The sequence below is a fragment of the Cervus elaphus genome, chromosome 14, assembly GCF_910594005.1.
Source record: "Cervus elaphus chromosome 14, mCerEla1.1, whole genome shotgun sequence".
In the NCBI taxonomy this organism is placed as follows: domain Eukaryota; kingdom Metazoa; phylum Chordata; class Mammalia; order Artiodactyla; family Cervidae; genus Cervus; species Cervus elaphus.
The window spans coordinates 65,063,120-65,082,681 of record NC_057828.1 but is presented as its reverse complement, the minus strand read 5'-3'; the positions used below and the strand labels follow the sequence as shown (position 1 = coordinate 65,082,681).

The 19,562-nt window shown below is 43.8% G+C and overlaps 1 protein-coding gene across 1 annotated transcript; it reads left to right on the top strand.

Annotated features, from left to right (window-relative positions):
* Positions 1 to 382: 382 nt before the first annotated feature.
* RNASEL (ribonuclease L) lies at positions 383 to 17,685 on the top strand. Its single transcript, XM_043923947.1, has 7 exons — positions 383 to 502; positions 3,045 to 4,706; positions 11,559 to 11,644; positions 13,065 to 13,270; positions 14,182 to 14,314; positions 16,428 to 16,597; positions 17,259 to 17,685. Exons 2-7 carry the CDS (start codon positions 3,233 to 3,235, stop codon positions 17,437 to 17,439), a joined length of 2,250 nt encoding a protein of 749 aa, XP_043779882.1. The 5' UTR covers positions 383 to 502; positions 3,045 to 3,232; the 3' UTR covers positions 17,440 to 17,685.
* The last annotated feature ends 1,877 nt before the right edge of the window (positions 17,686 to 19,562 follow it).

Genomic DNA, 19,562 nt, shown 5'->3' with positions numbered 1-19,562 from the left:
GTTAATTTCCCTTAAGAAGATAAGGGATTTGGAACAACGTGGTCGGGATGGAACTGGATGCTGTGACCTGAACGGCCGCAGGCCTGGCGGCAGGATGCATGCGGCCTCCCTGCCCCCTCCCGGCCCCGGGCTCCTTGGTCCATGGGATTCTCCAGGCAGGGATACTGGGGTGAGTTGCCATTTCTACCTCCGGGGATCTTCCCGACCCAGCGATCGAACCCAGGGCTCCTGCATTGCAGGCGGATTCTTTACTGTTTGAGCCCCCGGGGAAGCCCAAAGATGCTACTAGCTCAGGCCACCGCTGCCCAGTGTGGGCGTGGTCAGCTCAGGCCTTCGCGGCCGAGTGTGGGCGTGGCCAACGTTCCCGCCTCTTCCTGCCACTCTCCGGGTTCCGCCCCGCGGGCTCAGTCCCCAGGAGGGCCTGCTTTCTTGCTGGCAGCAGTATTTGACGGTTAGATGCCGCCAGAGGAATGACTGAGGAGGAGGCATCTGCGTTTAGAAGGTAGGACACGCAGAGGGAGGAGAGCTGGGAAAGCCTGAGAAGGTGTTTTCTTTGAAGGATTCCTCGGGCTTCTGGGGACTGGAGGTGAAGTGGGTGTGGAACTTGGGGACAGGAAGGAGCACGCGGAGCCAGCCGGCCAGTCCCGGGGGATCCTGTGCACCTGAGTCCTTCTGAGATTTCCAGGGTTCTGTCATAATCCACACATTATTTCTTCAAGGCATCTCTGTTTATCAGGCTCCTCTGGTCCTGTGGGGAAAATGAAACTGAAAGCAGGACTCTCCTTTTGCAGGGCTTTTGTTGAGCTGTTTTTATTTTCTGCTCTGATGTTTTACTCGGGTATCTTTTATTATTGTTATTATTATTATTCCCTGGAACAGGAAATGGCAACCCAGTACCCTTGCCTGGAAAATTCCACAGACAGAGAAGCCTGGTGGGCTACAGGCGTGGAGTCTTACTACTATCTTTTTTTTTTTTGCATTTCCTCATAAGTTAGTCCAAGGTGTGGTGTTCTTAAATGATTGTATTACTTTGAAGCTAGCAGCTGAAGGAAGTGCCTGGAATAAATAAGGAAGCAGAGAGGAAAAGAAGTTTGAAGAAACCCTGAATCCTCCAGGTTTCTTTGAGCTTCTTTCTTTCCTTGATCTTTTCCAGCCCACCTCACACTCATTGTCACTAAAGTTGTTTACATAAACATTTGATCCAAAGAGTTCATTGCTGGGTGACTGTGCTTCCGCTGCATGTTTGGTTAGCTCTCTGAGGGTAGAGGCTTTGAGACTGTCAGGCAGGTGGGACTGCTGAAAAATAGTTGCTTTGTGATTTTTGTAGCAGAAGCAGTTATAAACATTCAGGTAAGTTTGCTGCCCTCTGCCCTCTGAATTGTATCTAAATGGCTCAGATCTGATGGAGGGCAGTTGGACTAAATTGACATCTCCTAGGTTCCCTATTTGTGTAGCATGTAAAGCACTGGGTGGGAAGAACGGGATGTGTTAAGGTTTTTTTATTTCTTTTCATAAAGTGATGTAATTAGCTCTACCATTTACTGAAGGCCTAATATTTCCCCCTCTCCCTCCTTCACTGCACTTTATATGGGGGGCTGTATTTATTGTTGTCCCCATTTGAGGGAACAGAAAATTCAGACTCAATAATCCAAGGTCACACAATTAGGAAGAGTCTAGAGTTACACAACGAGGGGCCAAACTTAGATCTTGCAGAGGTGGGAGTTCAAGTTCTTTCCCCTACTCCAGGAGTCCCCAGCCTCTGGGATCTAATGCCAGATGACTTGAGTTGGAGCTGATGTAATAAAAATAGTGCACAATAAATGTAATGCTCTTGAATCATCTCCAAACCCACCCCTTCCCCACCCCCAGTCCATGGAAAAATTGTCTTCCACGAAACCGGTCCCTGGTGCCAAAAAGGTTGGGGACTGCTGCTTACTCTACACTACTTTGAATAGGAGTGCACACTTTTGCACTTGCAAAGAGCCAGGAATGGACTGAGCATGCTCAACCAGAAATGCAGATTGGCGAAAAACACGTATTTTCTTATTAAATAAGGGTTCTGATTTTTTTAAAGAGGTCATTTATTTCTAGTAAGAGTGTGTTTATATGGCATTGGAAAAAAATGTATTAATATAGGTTGAGAATCCTAAAAACAATCATAGCCTTTGACTGGTCATTCAGTTCTTTGAAATTAATCGTAAGAAATCCATTATAGTATTATAAGGTCTCTCATAAGAAAACAAGATAAAACAAGCTAAATTTGCTGCAACATTATTTAGAATTGTGAAAAAAAAATCTAATTTTGAAACTCTGGTTTAAAAGTTACTTTAAAAATCTGCTCAGTATTAGGGAACTGAAACACCTCTCTAATGGTCTATTGCAGATATTAAAATATTTTAAAATACTTTGTAATAACACAGGACATTATTTATAGTAAGGTATTAAATGAAAGGAAGCCAAATACAAAGTTACAGATCATGAGCCCAACTATTTTTAAAAATAATTTATAGACTATACTAAAATATTAACTATTCCTGTTTCTAAGCAGAGGGAGAATAGAATAATACTTTTCTTGTTTAAAATTTACACATATTTACGTTGTTGTTGCTGTCCAGTTGCTAAGTTGCGGCTGACTCTGTGCCACCCTGGACTGCACACACCAGGCTCCTCTGTTCTTCACTGTCTCCCGGAGCTTGCTCAAATTCACGTCCGTTGAGTTGGTGATGCTGTCTAACCATCTCAGCCTCTGTTGCCCCCTTCTCCTCCTGCCCTCGTTCTTTTCCAACATCAGGGTCTTCTCCAATGAGTCAACTTTTCACATCAGGTTGCCAAAGTATTGGAGCTTCAGCTTCAGCATCATTTCTTCCAATGAATATTCAGGCTTGCACCCCATGAACAGTATGAAAAGATATATATTTATAATATTCTCTAATAAAAAATTCTATGATAGATGTATTTTGAAAACATTGCTAGTGAAATTAATTTCTCTAATTCAAATGTTTTCTCACTCTCATAACACTACAAATTACCTCTCTCATCTTCAGGTGAAAAGTCAGAAGACCCCAAGAGTATTGGTGCCTCCTCATACTGATGGTCTGTAGCCAGACAATTCCTATTTCCCCTGACAGGAGTTTCTAACAGTTCCAAGTCTCTTTGATCAAATCCCAAGGAGATAAGTTTTCATTTTCTCAAAGAGAAGGCAAGAAAGTTGTAACCAGTGGTGTATACCATCATGGAGACTGAGAGCCATAACAACCCTCAGGAAAGACCCACACCCTCTAGTAATGGGAGGGCTTCAAGGGAAGACAATCATTTGTTGATTAAAGCTGTGAAAGATGAAAAGGTTGAGTTGGTCCAGCAATTGCTAGAAAGAGGGGCTGATGTCAATTTCCAGGACGAATGGGGCTGGTCACCTCTGCATAATGCAGTGCAAGTTGGCAGGGAGGACATTGTGGATCTTCTGCTTAGTCATGGTGCTGACCCTTGTCTGCGGAAGAAGAATGGGGCCACTCCCTTCATCATTGCTGGGATTGTCGGAGACGTGAAGTTGCTCAAACTATTACTTCCCAAAGTAGCAGATGTCAATGAGTGCGATGTTAATGGCTTCACAGCTTTCATGGAAGCTGCTGTGTATGGCCAAGTCGAAGCCTTAAGGTTCCTGTATTACAACGGAGCAGAGGTGAATTTGCACAGAAAGACAGTGGAGGATCAAGAGAGGATTAAGAAAGGAGGGGCCACTGCCCTCATGGATGCTGCTGAAGGAGGGCATGTAGAGGTTGTGGAGATCCTCCTTCACGAGATGGGGGCAGATGTCAATGCCCGGGACAATAGGGGCAGAAATGCTTTGGTCTGTGCTCTTCTGAACTCTGATGTTGAGAAGGTGAAAGCCATTACTCGCCTTCTGCTGGACTGTAAGGTTGATGTCAACGTGAGGGGGGAAGGAAGGAAGACGCCGCTGATCTTGGCAGTGGAAAAGAAGAGCCTGGATCTGGTGCAGATGCTTCTGGAACAAACAACTATAGAGATTAATGACACAGACAGTGAGGGTAAAACAGCACTGCTGCTTGCTGTTGAACTCAACCTGAGGGAAATCGCCCAGTTGCTGTGTCTCAAAGGAGCCAGCACAAAATGCGGGGACCTTGTCACAATAGCAAAGCGCAATTATAACTCTGACCTTGCAAAGTTTCTTTGCCAGCATGGAGCTGTAGAAGACATTCGCCCTCCCGATAAAGCCTGGAAGCCTCAGAGCTCACGTTGGGGGGAGGCCCTGAAACATCTCCGCAGGATATCCCGCCCTATGATAGGCAAACTCAAGATCTTTATTGATAAAGATTATAAAATCGCTGACACTTCTGAAGGGGGCATCTACCTGGGGTTCTATGAGGAACAAGAGGTAGCCGTGAAGCGGTTCTCTGAAGGCAGCACACGGGGACAAAATGAAGTCTCTTGTTTGCAGAGCAACCGAGCCAACAGTCACGTGGTGACATTCTATGGCAGTGAGAGGGATGGGGGCTGTCTGTATGTGTGCCTCGCCCTATGTGAGCACACGCTGGAGAAGCACTTGGCCGACCGCAGAGGAGAGGCTATGCAAAACAAGGAAGATGAATTTGCCCGAAACATCCTCTCATCTCTGTTTGAAGCTGTTGAGGAACTACACCTGTCTGGATACACTCATCAGGATCTGCAACCACAGAACATCTTAATAGGTGAGTCCCCAGTCTTCTCTTAGAAATGTAGGGTCTTTATTTATCAGAGGAAAAGATTTTCATGGCAGAATAGGAAAGAACTAGAGTCAGTGTGGATTGTTCAATTTGAGGATGAATGTAGGAAATCCGTAGTTACAGTGCAGTTCCTCCTGCTACCAGGTAGAACCTGTATTATTCCATGTGGAGGTGAAGGAAGCTCACGGAATACCAGGCTAACCTTATGCTGCCCTTGGCAAATACAAATATGAATGTAGGTTTTGGATGGAGCCAACTCCAAGAAGTTTGAATTCTTAGAGTAGTCTGTAAGTAAGAGAATCTAGAAAGTGTGTTCCTTCAGACAAGGTGGCAGTTAACGGTGAATGTTGTGTGTGTGCTCAGTTACCGTGAAACTTAACGGCAAAACTGAGGTCAAACTTGGGATCCAGGATAAGATGTGAGACAAGTGAAACACACTGCAAGCAGGCTGAACAAATCAGTGTGTACTCTTGTAAACCAAAACCATACGTTAAAGCAACATTCAAGGAAACAGGCAGAGCTGAGTGTAAAGTCCCAGGGAGCAAGGTAGTGCAGTAGTAAGAGTCTCAGCTTGGACTTCCCTGGTGGTCCAGTGGTTGAGAATCTGCCTGCTAATGCAGGGGGCACAGATTTGATCCCTGGTCCAGGAAGATTCCACATGTCACCAGGCAACTAAGCCCATGTGCCACAACTACTGAAGCCCTTATTCTAGAGCCCATACTCCACAGCAGGAGAAGTCACTGAAATGAGAAGCCCATGAAGCAAAACTAGAGAGTAACTGCTGCTGTCCACAGCTCGAGAAAGCCCTCTTGCAGCAATGAAGACCCAGTGCAGCCAAACATAAATAATAATTTAGAAAGATCCTCAGCTTCAGCCAGGTTTAGGGAACCTTGCAACCTAGTCCCAGCACTTTGTAGTTTTGTAACCTCAAGGAAGTTGCTTAATTCTGTGAGTGTTGGTTTCCTCACTTGGGACTAATAATACCTCTTTCAAAAGGTTGTTATGAAGTCTTAAGTGCTCTGTGTCATATGGACAAGTCACCTGTACATTGTACGTGCCCAACAAAGGCCAGGTACTTGTCTAGAGGGCTAAAGCAGATGTGGATACCTAACCTACAGATATGCACTGAGTTTAAACATGGTGTGAGGGACCAGGGCAAAAAGAAGGTGTGGGCATTTAGAGGCAGAGAGCAGTATATAAGGTGCTGGAAGAGAGACACAGGTACACATAAGATCTGGCTTTAGTTTGAGGACAGGTACTCATGGCACTCCTTCTTGGTTTCAAGCAATGTTGCTGGGGAGACGGACAAGGGCCAGAAGTGTGTACAACTCTACCTGGTAAGAAAGAGTCTTTGCGGTTCATTCAGGGGTGGGGACCTTCCCAATTCTACCTGCCCATCTTGATGCGAAAGGGTCACACATCACATTTTAAAGAAAAATAATTTCTGAATACCTATTCTTTGAAATTTCTAGTACCGCTTCTTCCATTCCTAAGCTTGAACAATAAAGAATTGATTATATCTATGCATCAAGGTGGTGAACCTAGCACATACTGCAGACTCTTCCCTGTATTAAATTCTTCAAATGATGGGAAAACATTTTTAAGTGAATTTGTAATTAAAATTAACATTAAAAAAAGAATTCTCAGAGGACAAAATCTTTGAGGAATCACGGAGAGACTAAACATAGATAGGATGGGATTGAAGAATGGCACAGGAGCCCAGGACAAATGCAGAATGCCACAGAAAAACATTACTCATGAAAGTGGGAAGAGTACAGAAAAGCACCACTCAAAAGCGATGGAAACCAGAAACAGGAGAGAACCAAGGACCAGAGAGCAGGCAAGATTGCTACCTCAGTAGAAATTAGGAAGATCAAACCCTGGACTTGCCCTCTCCCCTAGGGACCAAGCATCTATGACAGGCCTTTCTGTCTGCAGACAGGGAGACTGCTTGAGACATTGAGTCACTGATGATTTTAAGAGAAAGACTCAAATGTGTTCCTTTATATGGCTGAGAAATATTCCATTATATATATGTACCACAACTTCTTTATCTATTCATCTGTCGGTGGACATTAGGCTGCTTCCATGTCCAAGCTATTGTAAATAGTGCTGTGATGAACTTTGGGCTGCATGTGTCTTTTTCAGTTATGGCTTCCTCAGGGTATGTGTCCAGTAGTGGGATTATTGGGCTATATGGTAGTTTTATTCCTAGTTTTTAAAGGAATTTCCATACTGTTCTCCATTGTGGCTGTATCAATTTACATTCCCACCAACAGTGCAAGAGGATTCCCTTTCCTCCACACACTCTTCAGCATTTATTGTTTGAAGTGGAGGGCGGGGGGTGGCAAGGAGAGTGTGGGACGAATTGAGAGAGTAGCACATAACATTACCGTGAATAAAATAGAGAGCTAATGGGAAGTTGCTCTATAACAGAGGGAGCTCAACACAGTGCGCTGTGACAAGCCAGAGGGGTGGATGGGTAAGATTCAAGAGCAAGGGATATAGCTATACTTATGACTGATTCACGTTGTTTTATGGCAGAAGCCAACACAATAGTGTAAAGCAATTATCTTCCAATTAAAAATAAATTTAAAAAAACTCAAAAGAATTCAGGAAAAAAAAAAGAGAGAGAGAGAAACAAAGAGCTGTTATCACACAGGATGTCTGCCAAAGCAACTATTAAGTGGCATGGCCCACTTACTCCAGAGCTTCACTGAAAAAAATGCAAAGCAGAAGCTCTGACAGTGCTCTCATCCCTCCTCTGTGTTGGGTGGCATTAACAGGATGCACAGGCTGTCAGGGAGTCTCAACTGTAATGTAAAACATACATCAAAAATCACCTAAGATATTTAGAGTTGCTGGTAGACTTCCCTGGTGGTTCAGTGGCTGGGACTCCCTGCTTCCACTGCAGGGGGCTGGGGTTCCATTCCTGGTTGGGGAACTAAAATCCCACATGCCACACAATGTGGCAAAAAAAAAAAAAGCTATAAGAATTGCTGATACTGAAAGGTTGTTGCTGAACCATGAAAGACGCCAGGATTCTTGACCTCCGGAGGAGAAGAATTCAATCCGGGGCCAGTGACGAGGCTGGATCGCTTAGAGCTTTTGTGTAATAAAGCTTTATTAAAGTATAAGAGATAGAGAAAGCTTCTGACATAGACATCAGAAGGGGGCAGAAGGAGTGCCCCCCCCCCCGCCCGCTAGTCTTTAGCCAGATGTTATATAGCTACTAGCATTCTGCTAATTAGAGAAAGGAAATGTCTCAAAACTCAGAGACTGGCACCAGGCCCCTCACCCACAACATGCATTTTCAGATAACATTGGCTCCAGGTGAGTCATCCTGGGTCATAAAACGATTGACATGAATCTTGAAGAAAGGCAGGTTTCCAAGTAAATATAGAGTTTCATTAAATGAGTAAAACATACTGGTTTGTCAAGTGGGTTCTGAGTCTTAGGCGAACCGACTTGAAGACAGAGTCTAGGGTAAATACATAGTTCATTAACATAGCTTAAGGCAAATATTTCCATAAGAAAAATGCATTGGTTAGCTCAAGGTTTGAGAAAAGTTAAGTTCAGAAATGCTGGGCTGGATGAAGCACAGCTGGAATCAAGATTGCCAGGAGATATATCAATAACCTCAGATATGCAGATGACACCACCCTTATGGTAGAAAGCAAAGAACTGAAGAGCCTCTGGATGAAAGTGAAAGAGGAGAGTGAGAAAGTTGGCTTAAAACTCAACATTCAGAAAACTAAGATCATGGCTTCTGGTCCCATCACTTCATAGCAAATAGATGGGAAAACAGTGGAAACACTGGCTGACTTTATTTTTTGGGCTCCAAAATCACTGCAGATGGTGACTGCAGCCATGAAATTAAAAGATACTTACTCCTTGGAAGAAAAGTTATGACCAACCTAGACAGCATATTAAAAAGCAGAGACATTACTTTGCCAACAAAGGTCCGTCTAGTCAAGGCTATGGTTTTTCCAGTAGTCATGTATGGATGTGAGAGTTTAACTATAAAGAAAGCTGAGCGCCGAAGAATTGATGCTTTTGAACTGTGGTGTTGGAGAAGACTCTTGAGAGTCCCTTGGACTGCAAGGAGATCCAACCAGTCCATCCTAAAGGAAATCAGTCCTGAATATTCATTAGGACTGATGCTGAAGCTGAAACTCCAATACTTTGGCCACCTGATGCAAAGAACTGACTCATTTGAAAAGACCCTGATGCTGGGAAAGATTGAAGGCAGGAGGAGAAGGGGACAACAGAGGATGAGATGGTTGGATGTCATCACTGACTCAGTGGACGTGGGTTTGGGTAGACTCCAGTAGTTGGTGATGGACAGGGAGGCCTGGCGTGCTGCAGTCCGTGGGGTCGCAAAGAGTTGGACACGACTGAGCGACTGAACTGAGCTGAACTGAACTGAAGTTCAGGTGGAGCTAGGTGTCGTCATGGCAACACAGAATTTTAAGAGAAACCTCTTTTTAAATTTGTATAGAGAAGGGGGAAAAGAAATCTTAACACTTGTAGTTTGTTTCCTCCTGCCACTTAAGAGACAGAAAAAATGTCTGACACTTGCAGCCTATTTCCTCCATTTGGAAACCCCTGGCCCTCCTGCCTGTTACCCTCTCAATACCATGAAAGAGAGGCATGAAACAGGAGAATTTACACCCAAAGAAACATAACTATAACCAAGTGTATAAATTTCCCATGGCTGTTGAAAGAAATTGTCACAAACTTGGTGCCTTAAAACAATAGGAGTTTAATTTCCCATGGTTCTGGAGGCCAGACGTGTGAAACCAGTTTCACTGGCACCAAGTCAGGTGTCAGCAGGGCCAAAGTCCCTCTTGATGTTGTATACAGAAACTAGGTGTAAGCTTTAAAATTTTTATAGCACTTTAACAATGTCTATTGAAACTAAAAATAAAAAGTTGGGCTCAGATGGTAAAGAAACTGCCTGTGATGCAGGAGAGCCGGGTTCAATCCCTGGATCAGGAAGATTCCCTTGGAGAAGGAAATGGCACCCCACTCCACTATTGTTGCCTGGAAAACTCCATGGACAGAGTAGCCTTGATGGGCTACAATCCATGGGATCACAAAGAGTCAGACTTGACTGAATGACTAACACTTTCACTTTTCATGGGGAAAAAAAAAATCAAATGTTAGAAGAGATGTGAAGTGTTCCGTTAAACACTTTCAAATTTCAGTAGCAGAAGACACAAAGTGGCTTAAATAAGTGAAGGGAATTATTGAAATAATTGAAAACAGTCTGTGATTTATGAAGTACACCCTATCTGCTCCTTCAGTCTCATTACAGGCTGTCTTGCCACCCCAGGCATTCTCCATGAATTCCTATCTGGAATTCTCTCTTCCCTTTCTTCCCAATTCCACTCACCTATCCAATTTCTACTCATCTTTTCTCTCTAGGCATCTCTTCCTTTTTTTTTTTTTTTTTTTTTGCCTCACCCCAAGGCTTGCGGGATCTTAGTTCCCTGACCAGGGATTGAACCCATGCCCCTTACACTGGAAGCTTGGGGTCCTAACCACTGGGTCTCCAGGAAATTCCCTAGGCATCTCTTCCTTAATGAAAACTTCTCCCCCTCTACGCAGCCATGTAGCTCTTCTCATGGTACACTTTTAGAGCATCCTGAACTTTTGACCAGCATTTTCAAAACTGCAATTAATGTTTAGCTATGTATTTATTCCTTTACTATCGGCCTCCTTGCCCAGAGACTCTAAACTCTGTAGAGCCAGGACTGTGTTCTCCTTCCTCACCATCATTTTTTCTCTTACTAAACATTTGTTAAACAATTTGATGGGTTCATTTTTGTTAGACTCTGGATTTCCCTACAATGCTGAGGTCCAGATTCATAATGAAAGGGCTCTGAGTAACAGTTGTACTGGCTGGTATCTGCGGTTACCCAGCCTTCCTTCTCAGATTCCTTTAAGCCACCTCTTTGAGGACAAATCATCTTTGACTTTGTTCCCCACCTCTCTTATCCCTCTTTCTGAGGACTCAGTGGCTTCCTTCAAAGGAGGAAGATGCTGAAGGGGAGAGGGAGGCATCGACTCATTAGAAGCACGTGGTTGACTCGTGGTCACAGATGACAATGTCAGAGTGGGCAGTGGCGAGTGGGCTTGATTTGGTGGAATGCTATGCTAAGGTGGTCTTGGATTTGGACCCTTCAGCTCTAGGGTCCAGTTGTTCTTCAGCTATAGGACGTAACCTTAACTCCTGCCAGCAGCTTCTTTACAAATCTGTGCTCTTTGACCCCAAGAATTGCATGAAGGGGGAGCTGGCTATACTTATCCTCCTACTTCCCCAACCCCTGGCTTGGGATGAATAAAATGTAAATCCTGCTCTTAGCAGATACCAGCAGGTCAAAGAACACAGTGCACATGACTGTTTTGAAAAGTAAATAAGGCAGATATGAGCTCATCATTGTCTTCCTCAGTGATGATGGATTGTACATTGATTGAGTTACAGATTTATGTAAATTAATTATAACATGGGGATTGAGGATTTTCTTTTTTAAAAATATATTTACATATTTTTAATTGAAGGATAATTGCTTTACAGTATTGTGTTGGTTTCTGCCAAATGTCAACATGAATCAGCCACAGTATACATATCCCTTCCCTCTTGAACCCCCCCTTCCACCTCCCACCCCTCTAGGTTGTTACGGAGCCCCAGTTTGAGTTCCCTGAACCATACAGCAAATTCCCATTGGCCATCTGTTTTACATATGGTCATGTAAGTTTCCATGTTACTCTCTCCATACATCCCCGCCAAGAATAAGCAATTTCAATGCCTCTCTACAAACTCTCCTTTAGATTCCAAGAATGCTGCTTGCCTGGCAGATTTTGATGAAAGCATCAAGGGGACTGGAGATCCACAGGAAATCAAGAGAGATCTAGAGGTAATTTCTAGAAACAGTTTACTTTTCCATCTCTCTACTTCCTTATTCGTTCATTATCTTACTTCCTGTGGCCAATTAAAGGATGTTCCTATTTCGCCTAGGAAAGAAAGAAGTTTCAAGGCATTTCCTCGGTATGCATGGCCCCCACTCCCTTGCAGACAACAGCATCTCTCTGGGTGGGTGTGGAACTGGTCCTTGCTGTGGCCGTTTCTGCATCTCTTTGGATGTCTCTCTAGCCTCACAGGCTAAATAGAAAATACATTGAGCATGCCACATTTCTTGAAGAATTACCTCCAGGAGATTTCTCCAGAATAATTCCACAATTCCTGTAGGAGGTATTTGATGCCTGAAGACAAAGTAAATGAGATTTCTTTTCCCACTCTATTCAAATGCATGTGCTAAACTCCTAGGAGGGTCAGATACTAAGGCCTTCTGAAGCACATGGGAACGACGGGATTGATCCCCAGCTCAAAAGAGACTATAGTTGGCCCCACGGGTTAAGATCCTAAATAACTGTTTCCCCAGAGAGGAGACAAACCAGGAGACATATAACCTCTGTAGACCACAGCTCCTGGATAGACTCTGACCCGTTAGGGCAGCCCGCCCCCTGGAGTTCTCCAGGGTGCTGAACTTCCAACCCAGTTGGTAAGAACTCTCCATCCATGCCTGGCCTTTCTGGCTCAGTGGCTCCAGATCTGAGCCCCTTCCCTGACTGGTGTCTTAGTGCAGAAGTTCCTGTGCTGGTCTCCTCCCTAGTCTTTCCTCCCTACTGTGTCCTGACTCCTGGGGTGTTCACTGTGTTCTTCTGGACCTGGTCTGGCTCTTTAATCTCCTGCCTGACACAGGCCCAACCCAAAGTCCCTGTTCCTAGCCAGACTCTGAGCAACCCCTGCCCCTTGTTTAAAACCTCTCCCTTTCCCTGGTTTATTTAAAAATTCTATCTGTACTTTGAGGTCTAGCTCAAATTCCTCTTCCTCTAAGCAGTCTGCTCTGACAGCTCTGGCCTGGGATTATCTTTTGCTCCTTATAAAACTAAACTACACTTTCTTGAAGAGTTCTCCATGCCCAGGCTCATGGCCAACCTGTGGGCTCCTTGAGATTCTACCCATTTTCCATTTGCTCATAGCCTGTGCCCCACCCTCCAAAGTTCCCCAAATAGAGTACTAATTCATAAGCACTTTTGACTTGATTTATGGGTTTCCCTGGTGGCTTAGATGGTAAAGAATATGCCTACAAGGCAGGAGACCTGGGTTTGATCCCTGGGTGGGGAAGATCCCCTGGAGAAGGGAATGGCAACCCACTCCAGTATTCTTTCCTGGAGAATCCCATGGACAGAGGAGCCTGGTGGGCTACAGTGCATGGGGTTGAAAAGAGTCAGACATGACTGAGTGACTTTCATTCACTCATGGCTTCTGTGCAGGCCCTGGGACTGCTGGTCCTGTATGTGGTAAACAAGGGAAACATTTCTTTTGAGATGCTGAAGAATCTAAGAACTGAAGAGTTGGTTGAGCGTTCTCCAGATAAGGAAACTCAGGACCTCATTCAGCATCTCTTAGTTCCTGGGGACAATGTGAAGGGCCATCTGAGTGGCCTGCTGGCTCATCCCTTCTTCTGGAGTTGGAAGAGGTAAGGAAAACAGTGTCTATTACAGGCCTCTAGGATGGAGATGGTGAGTGTATTAGTCAGGGCTTTTTATATTGGGTTGGCCAAAAAGTTCATTTGGATTTTTCCATAAGATGTTACTACAGAAGAACCCCAAAGAACTTTTCTTTCTTTTTTTTTCCCAAAGAACTTTTCAACCAACCTGATATATATACAAAATAAGGAAATGCCTCATGCAATACTGGGGCTGAGAAGTTCTACCATCTGCCCTCTTCAAGCTGGTGACCCAGGAAATTCAGTTGTATAATTTAGTCTGAATCCAAAGGCATGGGAACCAGGAGAGCTGAAGATGCAGATTCCAGTAAAGGTCTGAAGGCCTGAGAACTTGGAGAACAGAGGGCAGGAGTAGAACCATGTCCCAGCCAAAGTGATCAGCAGGGAGGTGGCACATTTCCCCTTTCATTCTGTTCAGGCTGCCCATAGATTGGATGATGCCCACTCACACTGGGAAGGGCTGTCTGCTTCACTGGTTCAAATGCTAATCTCCTCTGGAAACATCCCCACAGACATACCCAGAGTAATATTTAATCTGAGTGCTACCCGCGTGGTTGGTGAAATTAACAGATGAAATTAACCATCATGGTGAGGTGGGCAGGAGTCAGGCTGGGAATCAGCAGACACAGGCTTTTCTCTCAGCTTGGAATTTCCTGGGTGGGTGTCATTGGAGGAGTGACTTAACTTCTCTGGATCTGATTTTTTTCCATTGAAGAATAGAAAAATGATTCGGGCAAAAAGAGAGAGCGAGAGCTCTCCTATTGTGCAGATTGTTTAGAGACATGCTTTTACTACTCTTACAAATGCCAAAATCTAATAGTTTTCTCTCTCTGGGAAAAGTGGGAAGGGTGGAATGATCATGATCATTCTGTCATTCTCAGCCGCTACCGGACACTCCGGGATGTGGGAAATGAATCTGACATCAAAGTACAAAATACTGATGGCAAGATCCTCCAGCTTCTGCAACCTGAAACATCTGAACTTCCCACAAGTTTTTCCCAGTGGACAAATGAGGTATGAACAACTTCTATGGTCTGGGAGTTATTCCAGGAATAAGAACCTGTTACGTTGGTTTTCCTAACTTTTTTATACTATGAGCCTGGTTCAACCAAGGGGTAAGAGGGGTTTTCCTTGCCCTCCTCCCATCCCAGACCCCCTCAGCTCTTCTGGATCTCTGCTCCAGGCCAGGTCCTCCTGAGATACTCATCTAGGCTCCTCTTTAGAATGGACTTGTCACAGCCCAAAAGCCTTTTCCTCTTCTGTGACTCTTTCTCTCAAGCCTTATTTTCTGACTGAGGTCTGGCTAATAATTCTATTTCCATTGTGACAAGAGCAGCTGATTAAATGGAGTTTAGTCCAAGGGAGGCACTTCCACAGGGGCATTTCCATTCAGGGAGACTGGCTGCCTCTGATGCTGGTGAACAGCCCAGCATCGAGCATCCACACACCCACACCTACTTTCTGGATGAGAAAACAGAAAGACAAAAAACAATCATCTTTCAAATTCCTTCTCTTCTAGAGAAGGTCTACCCAACTTGAACTCAATATAGTGGAACATGGGCTTCCCAGGTGGAACTAATGGTAAAGAACCCACCTGCCAATGCAGGAGACACAAGGGACGTGGGTTTGATCCCTGGGTTGGGAAGATCCTCTGAAGGAAGGCACGGCAGCCTACTTCAGTATTCTTGCCTGGAGAATCCCATGGACAGAGGAGCCTGGCGGACTATAGTCCATAGGGTCGTACAGAGTCAGACATGGCTGAAGCAACTTAGTACACATGCACTTATAGTGGAGCATAGTAATTAATCACTCATTCAGTCTAATTGGCACTATCATAACTTTCACTATTATGAATTAGCAGACATCTGTCAAATACCAGTATGTGTTAGGACCATGCAAGGTCATGGATATACAAAGCAGAGTATGGCATCCAAGTGGGGCTGAGAGACCTACAGAAGGGATGGCTGTGGGATACATGCTGGGTACCCCTGAGATATAAGCAGAGCATTATGGGAAAATCCACAACTCTCAAGTCTTTGAGTGGGACCAACAGCTTCCATATCTTAGGCCTGAGGTAGGACTCTGCTTCTCCCATACCTCCTCGTTTCTGGGTCTCATTTTGCTTTCCTTCCCTTGTCTGCCTCTAGACCACACATCACACTCATAATTGTTGGCTTAACATCTGTCTTTCCTGCTACCCAGTAAGTTCTGTAAGGAACTGATAGTGCCACCCGGGCAGCCTTCTAGTCACCAGTTACTCTTTCTAAGGGGCCCTCTGGTTTCATGGTTGTTGCATCTTATTCTCTTACTCCAAACTATTTCTAAATATCAGAACTATCTACAAAGAGTGTGAGCACAAATAGATAGTCAGTGGGAATTTGCTGTATGATGCAGGGAGCTCAAACGAGGTGCTCTGTGACAACCTAGAGGGGTGGAGGTGGGAGGGAGGCTTAGGAGGGAGGGGACATATGTATATACTTATGGCTGATTCATGTTGCTATATGGCAGAAACTAACACAATATTATAAAGCAATCATCCTCCAATTAAAAATTAAAAAAATAAACGAAAAAAAAAGTGAGAGCACAAAGAAGAAGGCATTACTAATACGAGAGCAGCTGCCCCGGGACACCTAGGGACAAGGAGAAATATGTAACCTTTGGAAACATAACTACAAACAAAACAAAGAACAACCACACTCACTATGGCAATGGCTGCAAGGCCTGGTCTCAGTCAGGACAACCCTCTTTAAAGAGGAGATGTAATCAGGTATGAATTTGGAAAGGTGGCCACAAGGATAGCAGTACTGTATAGTATAATGGGCAAATTTCCTCATGTAGTAGCCAATGATTTCCTAAACCATGTTTTACTGTAGTTAATTTCTATGAAAACAATTCTCTTGGAAAATAGATACACAAATTTAAAGTTATTTATAGTTCCACATCCAAATACAACCACAATTAGCACTATGGTGTACAGTGTTTACTTCCATTCTTTTCTATTAATTTGCTTTATTAACTAGTCGTAATTTTGGCATTATATTCAAATTTGTATTCTGCCTTTTTGTATTAACATTCTATCAGGATTTATTTTGTGTTGTTACCACATTTTTGTGTAATTTTTCTTTAGGTTGATGAATCTGTGATGAAAAAAATGAATGCGTTTTATGAGAAAAGGAAACAGAACAAAACATATCAGAACAAAACGTATCAGAACAAAACGTATCAGAACACTGTAGGTGACCTGCTGAGGTTCATCCGGAATTTGGGAGAGCACATTGATGAACAAAAGAATACAAAGTAAGAACTGTTTTCGCTCTTATAGGTCATATATGAGATGAGAATAATTTAAAAATTCCGGTTCTGTTTACATCTGCTATTCGATGGAAAGAAGAAAACTTATTTTGATGAAGGGAAAGTCATTCCTCCCTTCTGTTTGGAAAGGCCCACCACAACGGTCTTATAGTCAGTGATGGACATTCCCATCAGGTTCTCATCTTCCTTTTCAGTTTTTGTTGAGCCTGCTTGAACAGAAGGCTAGCGACTCTTGTGAGAAGAAACACAGGGGACTGGGTGGCCGGGCAAAACGAATGTACATTATAAGTGTAGCCCCATGTTAATTCAGTTAGCTTTTGCTGCCAAAAACCTCAGTTGCAGAGTCACCCAAAATTTGCAGTTTTCAGGGCTCTTTTGGATTTCAGCATTGTAGATAAGAGATTGTAGAATTGTACTATGTCCATTTTATAGATAATAAAACTAAGGCGCAAAAAAACTCAAGTTGATGAAATTTACTGTTATTTGAACGTCAGGAGATTAATCTTGCTTTGTCAGATTCCAAAGTCTTTGTTTATTCTGCTATAGACACCAGGCGAGCAAAAAAAAATCTCCAGGGCCATATACTGTAAAAGGGAGGATGCAGAGTTTGGGGCAGGCATATCAAAATATTTCTGTTTCATTTCAGGATGAAATCAAAAATTGGAGAACCTTCCCAGTATTTTCAGGAGAAATTTCCTGATCTGGTCATGTATGTCTATAAGAAACTACAGAACACAGAATATGCAAAGCATTTTCCAAAAATCTCAACCCGAACAAAGCCGACGTGTGATGGAATTGGTGGTGGTGAGCAGGCTGGCCAGCCCTAGTTAGTGCCTTTTGAATTCAGAGAGGTACAATTTTGCTGTGCGAGTCACAACTCTCTGGGACTCTTGATTTTTTATTTTTATTTTTTGGCTGTGCCATGCAGCACATGGGATCTTGTTTGCCCCACCAGGGATTGAACCTGGGCCTTTTGACTAACCTCGTTGCTTGTGAGTGATGAATTGGGTAGCCGATGTGTCCGTTCCTGGTGCAGTGCTCAACATTCTCCATGTTTACAACAACAACAAAAAGTGTGTGCTCAAACTGCTTTGGTCCTTAGTGAAGCTTAGTGGCAGGAGCTGAGACAGCATCCTGCTAAGATGGCATCCTCTTGTCAATTGCACCAAAGGAGTGAGTTCCTTGACCCCTAATGCTTTATTTTTACATCAATTATCTCATGTAATTCTTCCAACAATCTTGCAAGATAGGATTAATGTCCCCATTTAGGAACTGAAGAGCCTGACAGACTCAGGGAGTTTGAACAACTTGACCCAGATTATACAGCCTGCACAGAGTGCCGTATAAATGGATGTGGTGTTATTGTTAACTCACTTGGTCACCTTAGAACTTCATGACTAGCTCAGAGCTCTTCTGCATGAGACCCAAAAAGAATAGGTCAAAGGGACTCTAGGTGGCTACATTCATTCCATTCATTCATTCATTAATATTTGTTGAGCACTAACTAATATGTCTAAGCACCAATTATATGAACTGCGCTCCTTCTAGAATCACTTGTGCTGGTTTCCTATGACCTAAGGCAGTATTTTTGAACTGTTGACAATCTTGCCCTTCAGAGGCCATTTGGCAGTTAAAAATGGCTGTCCGAGCAGAGGGTAGGGGGTGGTGCTGGCATTCTAGTAGATAGAGGTCAGGGATGCTGCTGAATGCTCTATGATATGCGCAGGATAGCACCCGCCAAACAGAATTATCTAGCCTAAAATATCAGTGGCTCTGAGGATGAGAAACTCTGCCTTAAGAGGCTGTGACACCTCTGAACTGGCTGGGAGCCCAGGACTGTGGAGTGTGTGGCCCACCTCACAAAGGAGTGACCAGAGTCTGATGTCTTGCTTTAGGATCTGTAATGAGACAGCGCCCAGGTCGCCTCCTCAGGAAGTGCTCTGAAGCCCCTCACTTTCCACACCGCCGTCTGAGTGTCCTGTCTGCTCCCTAGCACCACAGCCACCCCAGAGCATGCTTCTCTCCACCCAGAGCATGGCTCTTCCTCCCTGGAATCTGAGCTGCTTAGGGCCCATGATATATTGATGTGTGTCATTAGAGTTTAGCAAAATGTCTGCCAATGTCTGGCAATGATCAATAATTATTCATTGAAAAATGAACAATCCATCTTCATAGATGAGTAATATTTGTAGATGACATTTTGATGGTGTTTTATAATTTATAAATTACACCTGCATATTTTATCTTTTAGTTTTATAAATAATCCTGTAAGGTACGCATTATGATCCTCGTTTCGCAGATGAGGAAACTAAGGTTAGAGATGCGTTGATTTACTCTAATGCATAGGAAGTGTCACTGTCTCGATCTGAAAAGATTTTCTGGCTTGAAGTCTGATTTCTTTCCATTTATCCTCACTGTGGTGGTGAAGATGTAGCTTTGTAGTGAGAGGAGCTGGGGAAGAACATGTCTCTTAGGTTCTTTTTAAAAAAGGAGGTGGGGACTTCCCTGGTGGTCCAGTAGTTAAGAATTTGCCTACCAATGCTGGGAACAGGGGTTTGATCCCTGGGCCAGGAGGATTCCACAAGCCGAGGGGCAACTAAGCCCCTCATTGTTGTGTGCAACAACGGCTGAGCCTGTGCTCCAAAGCCCATGCCATAACTAGAGGAAGCCCGCATGCAGCAATGAAGATCCAGCACAGCCATAAATAGATAAATAAACATTTACACATAAATAAATAAAAAGAAGGTGGTCTCCGTATAGCTCAGAGAACTCTACTCAGTGCTCTGTGGTGATCTAAATGGAAGGAAATCCAAGGAAGAGGGGATATATGTGTATACATATAGCTGACCTGCTTTGCTAAACTGTACACCAATAAAAATAAATAAAAAATGGAAAGGAGATGGTATCGACTTCCCTGGTTGTCCAGTGGTTAAAACTCTGCACTTCCAAT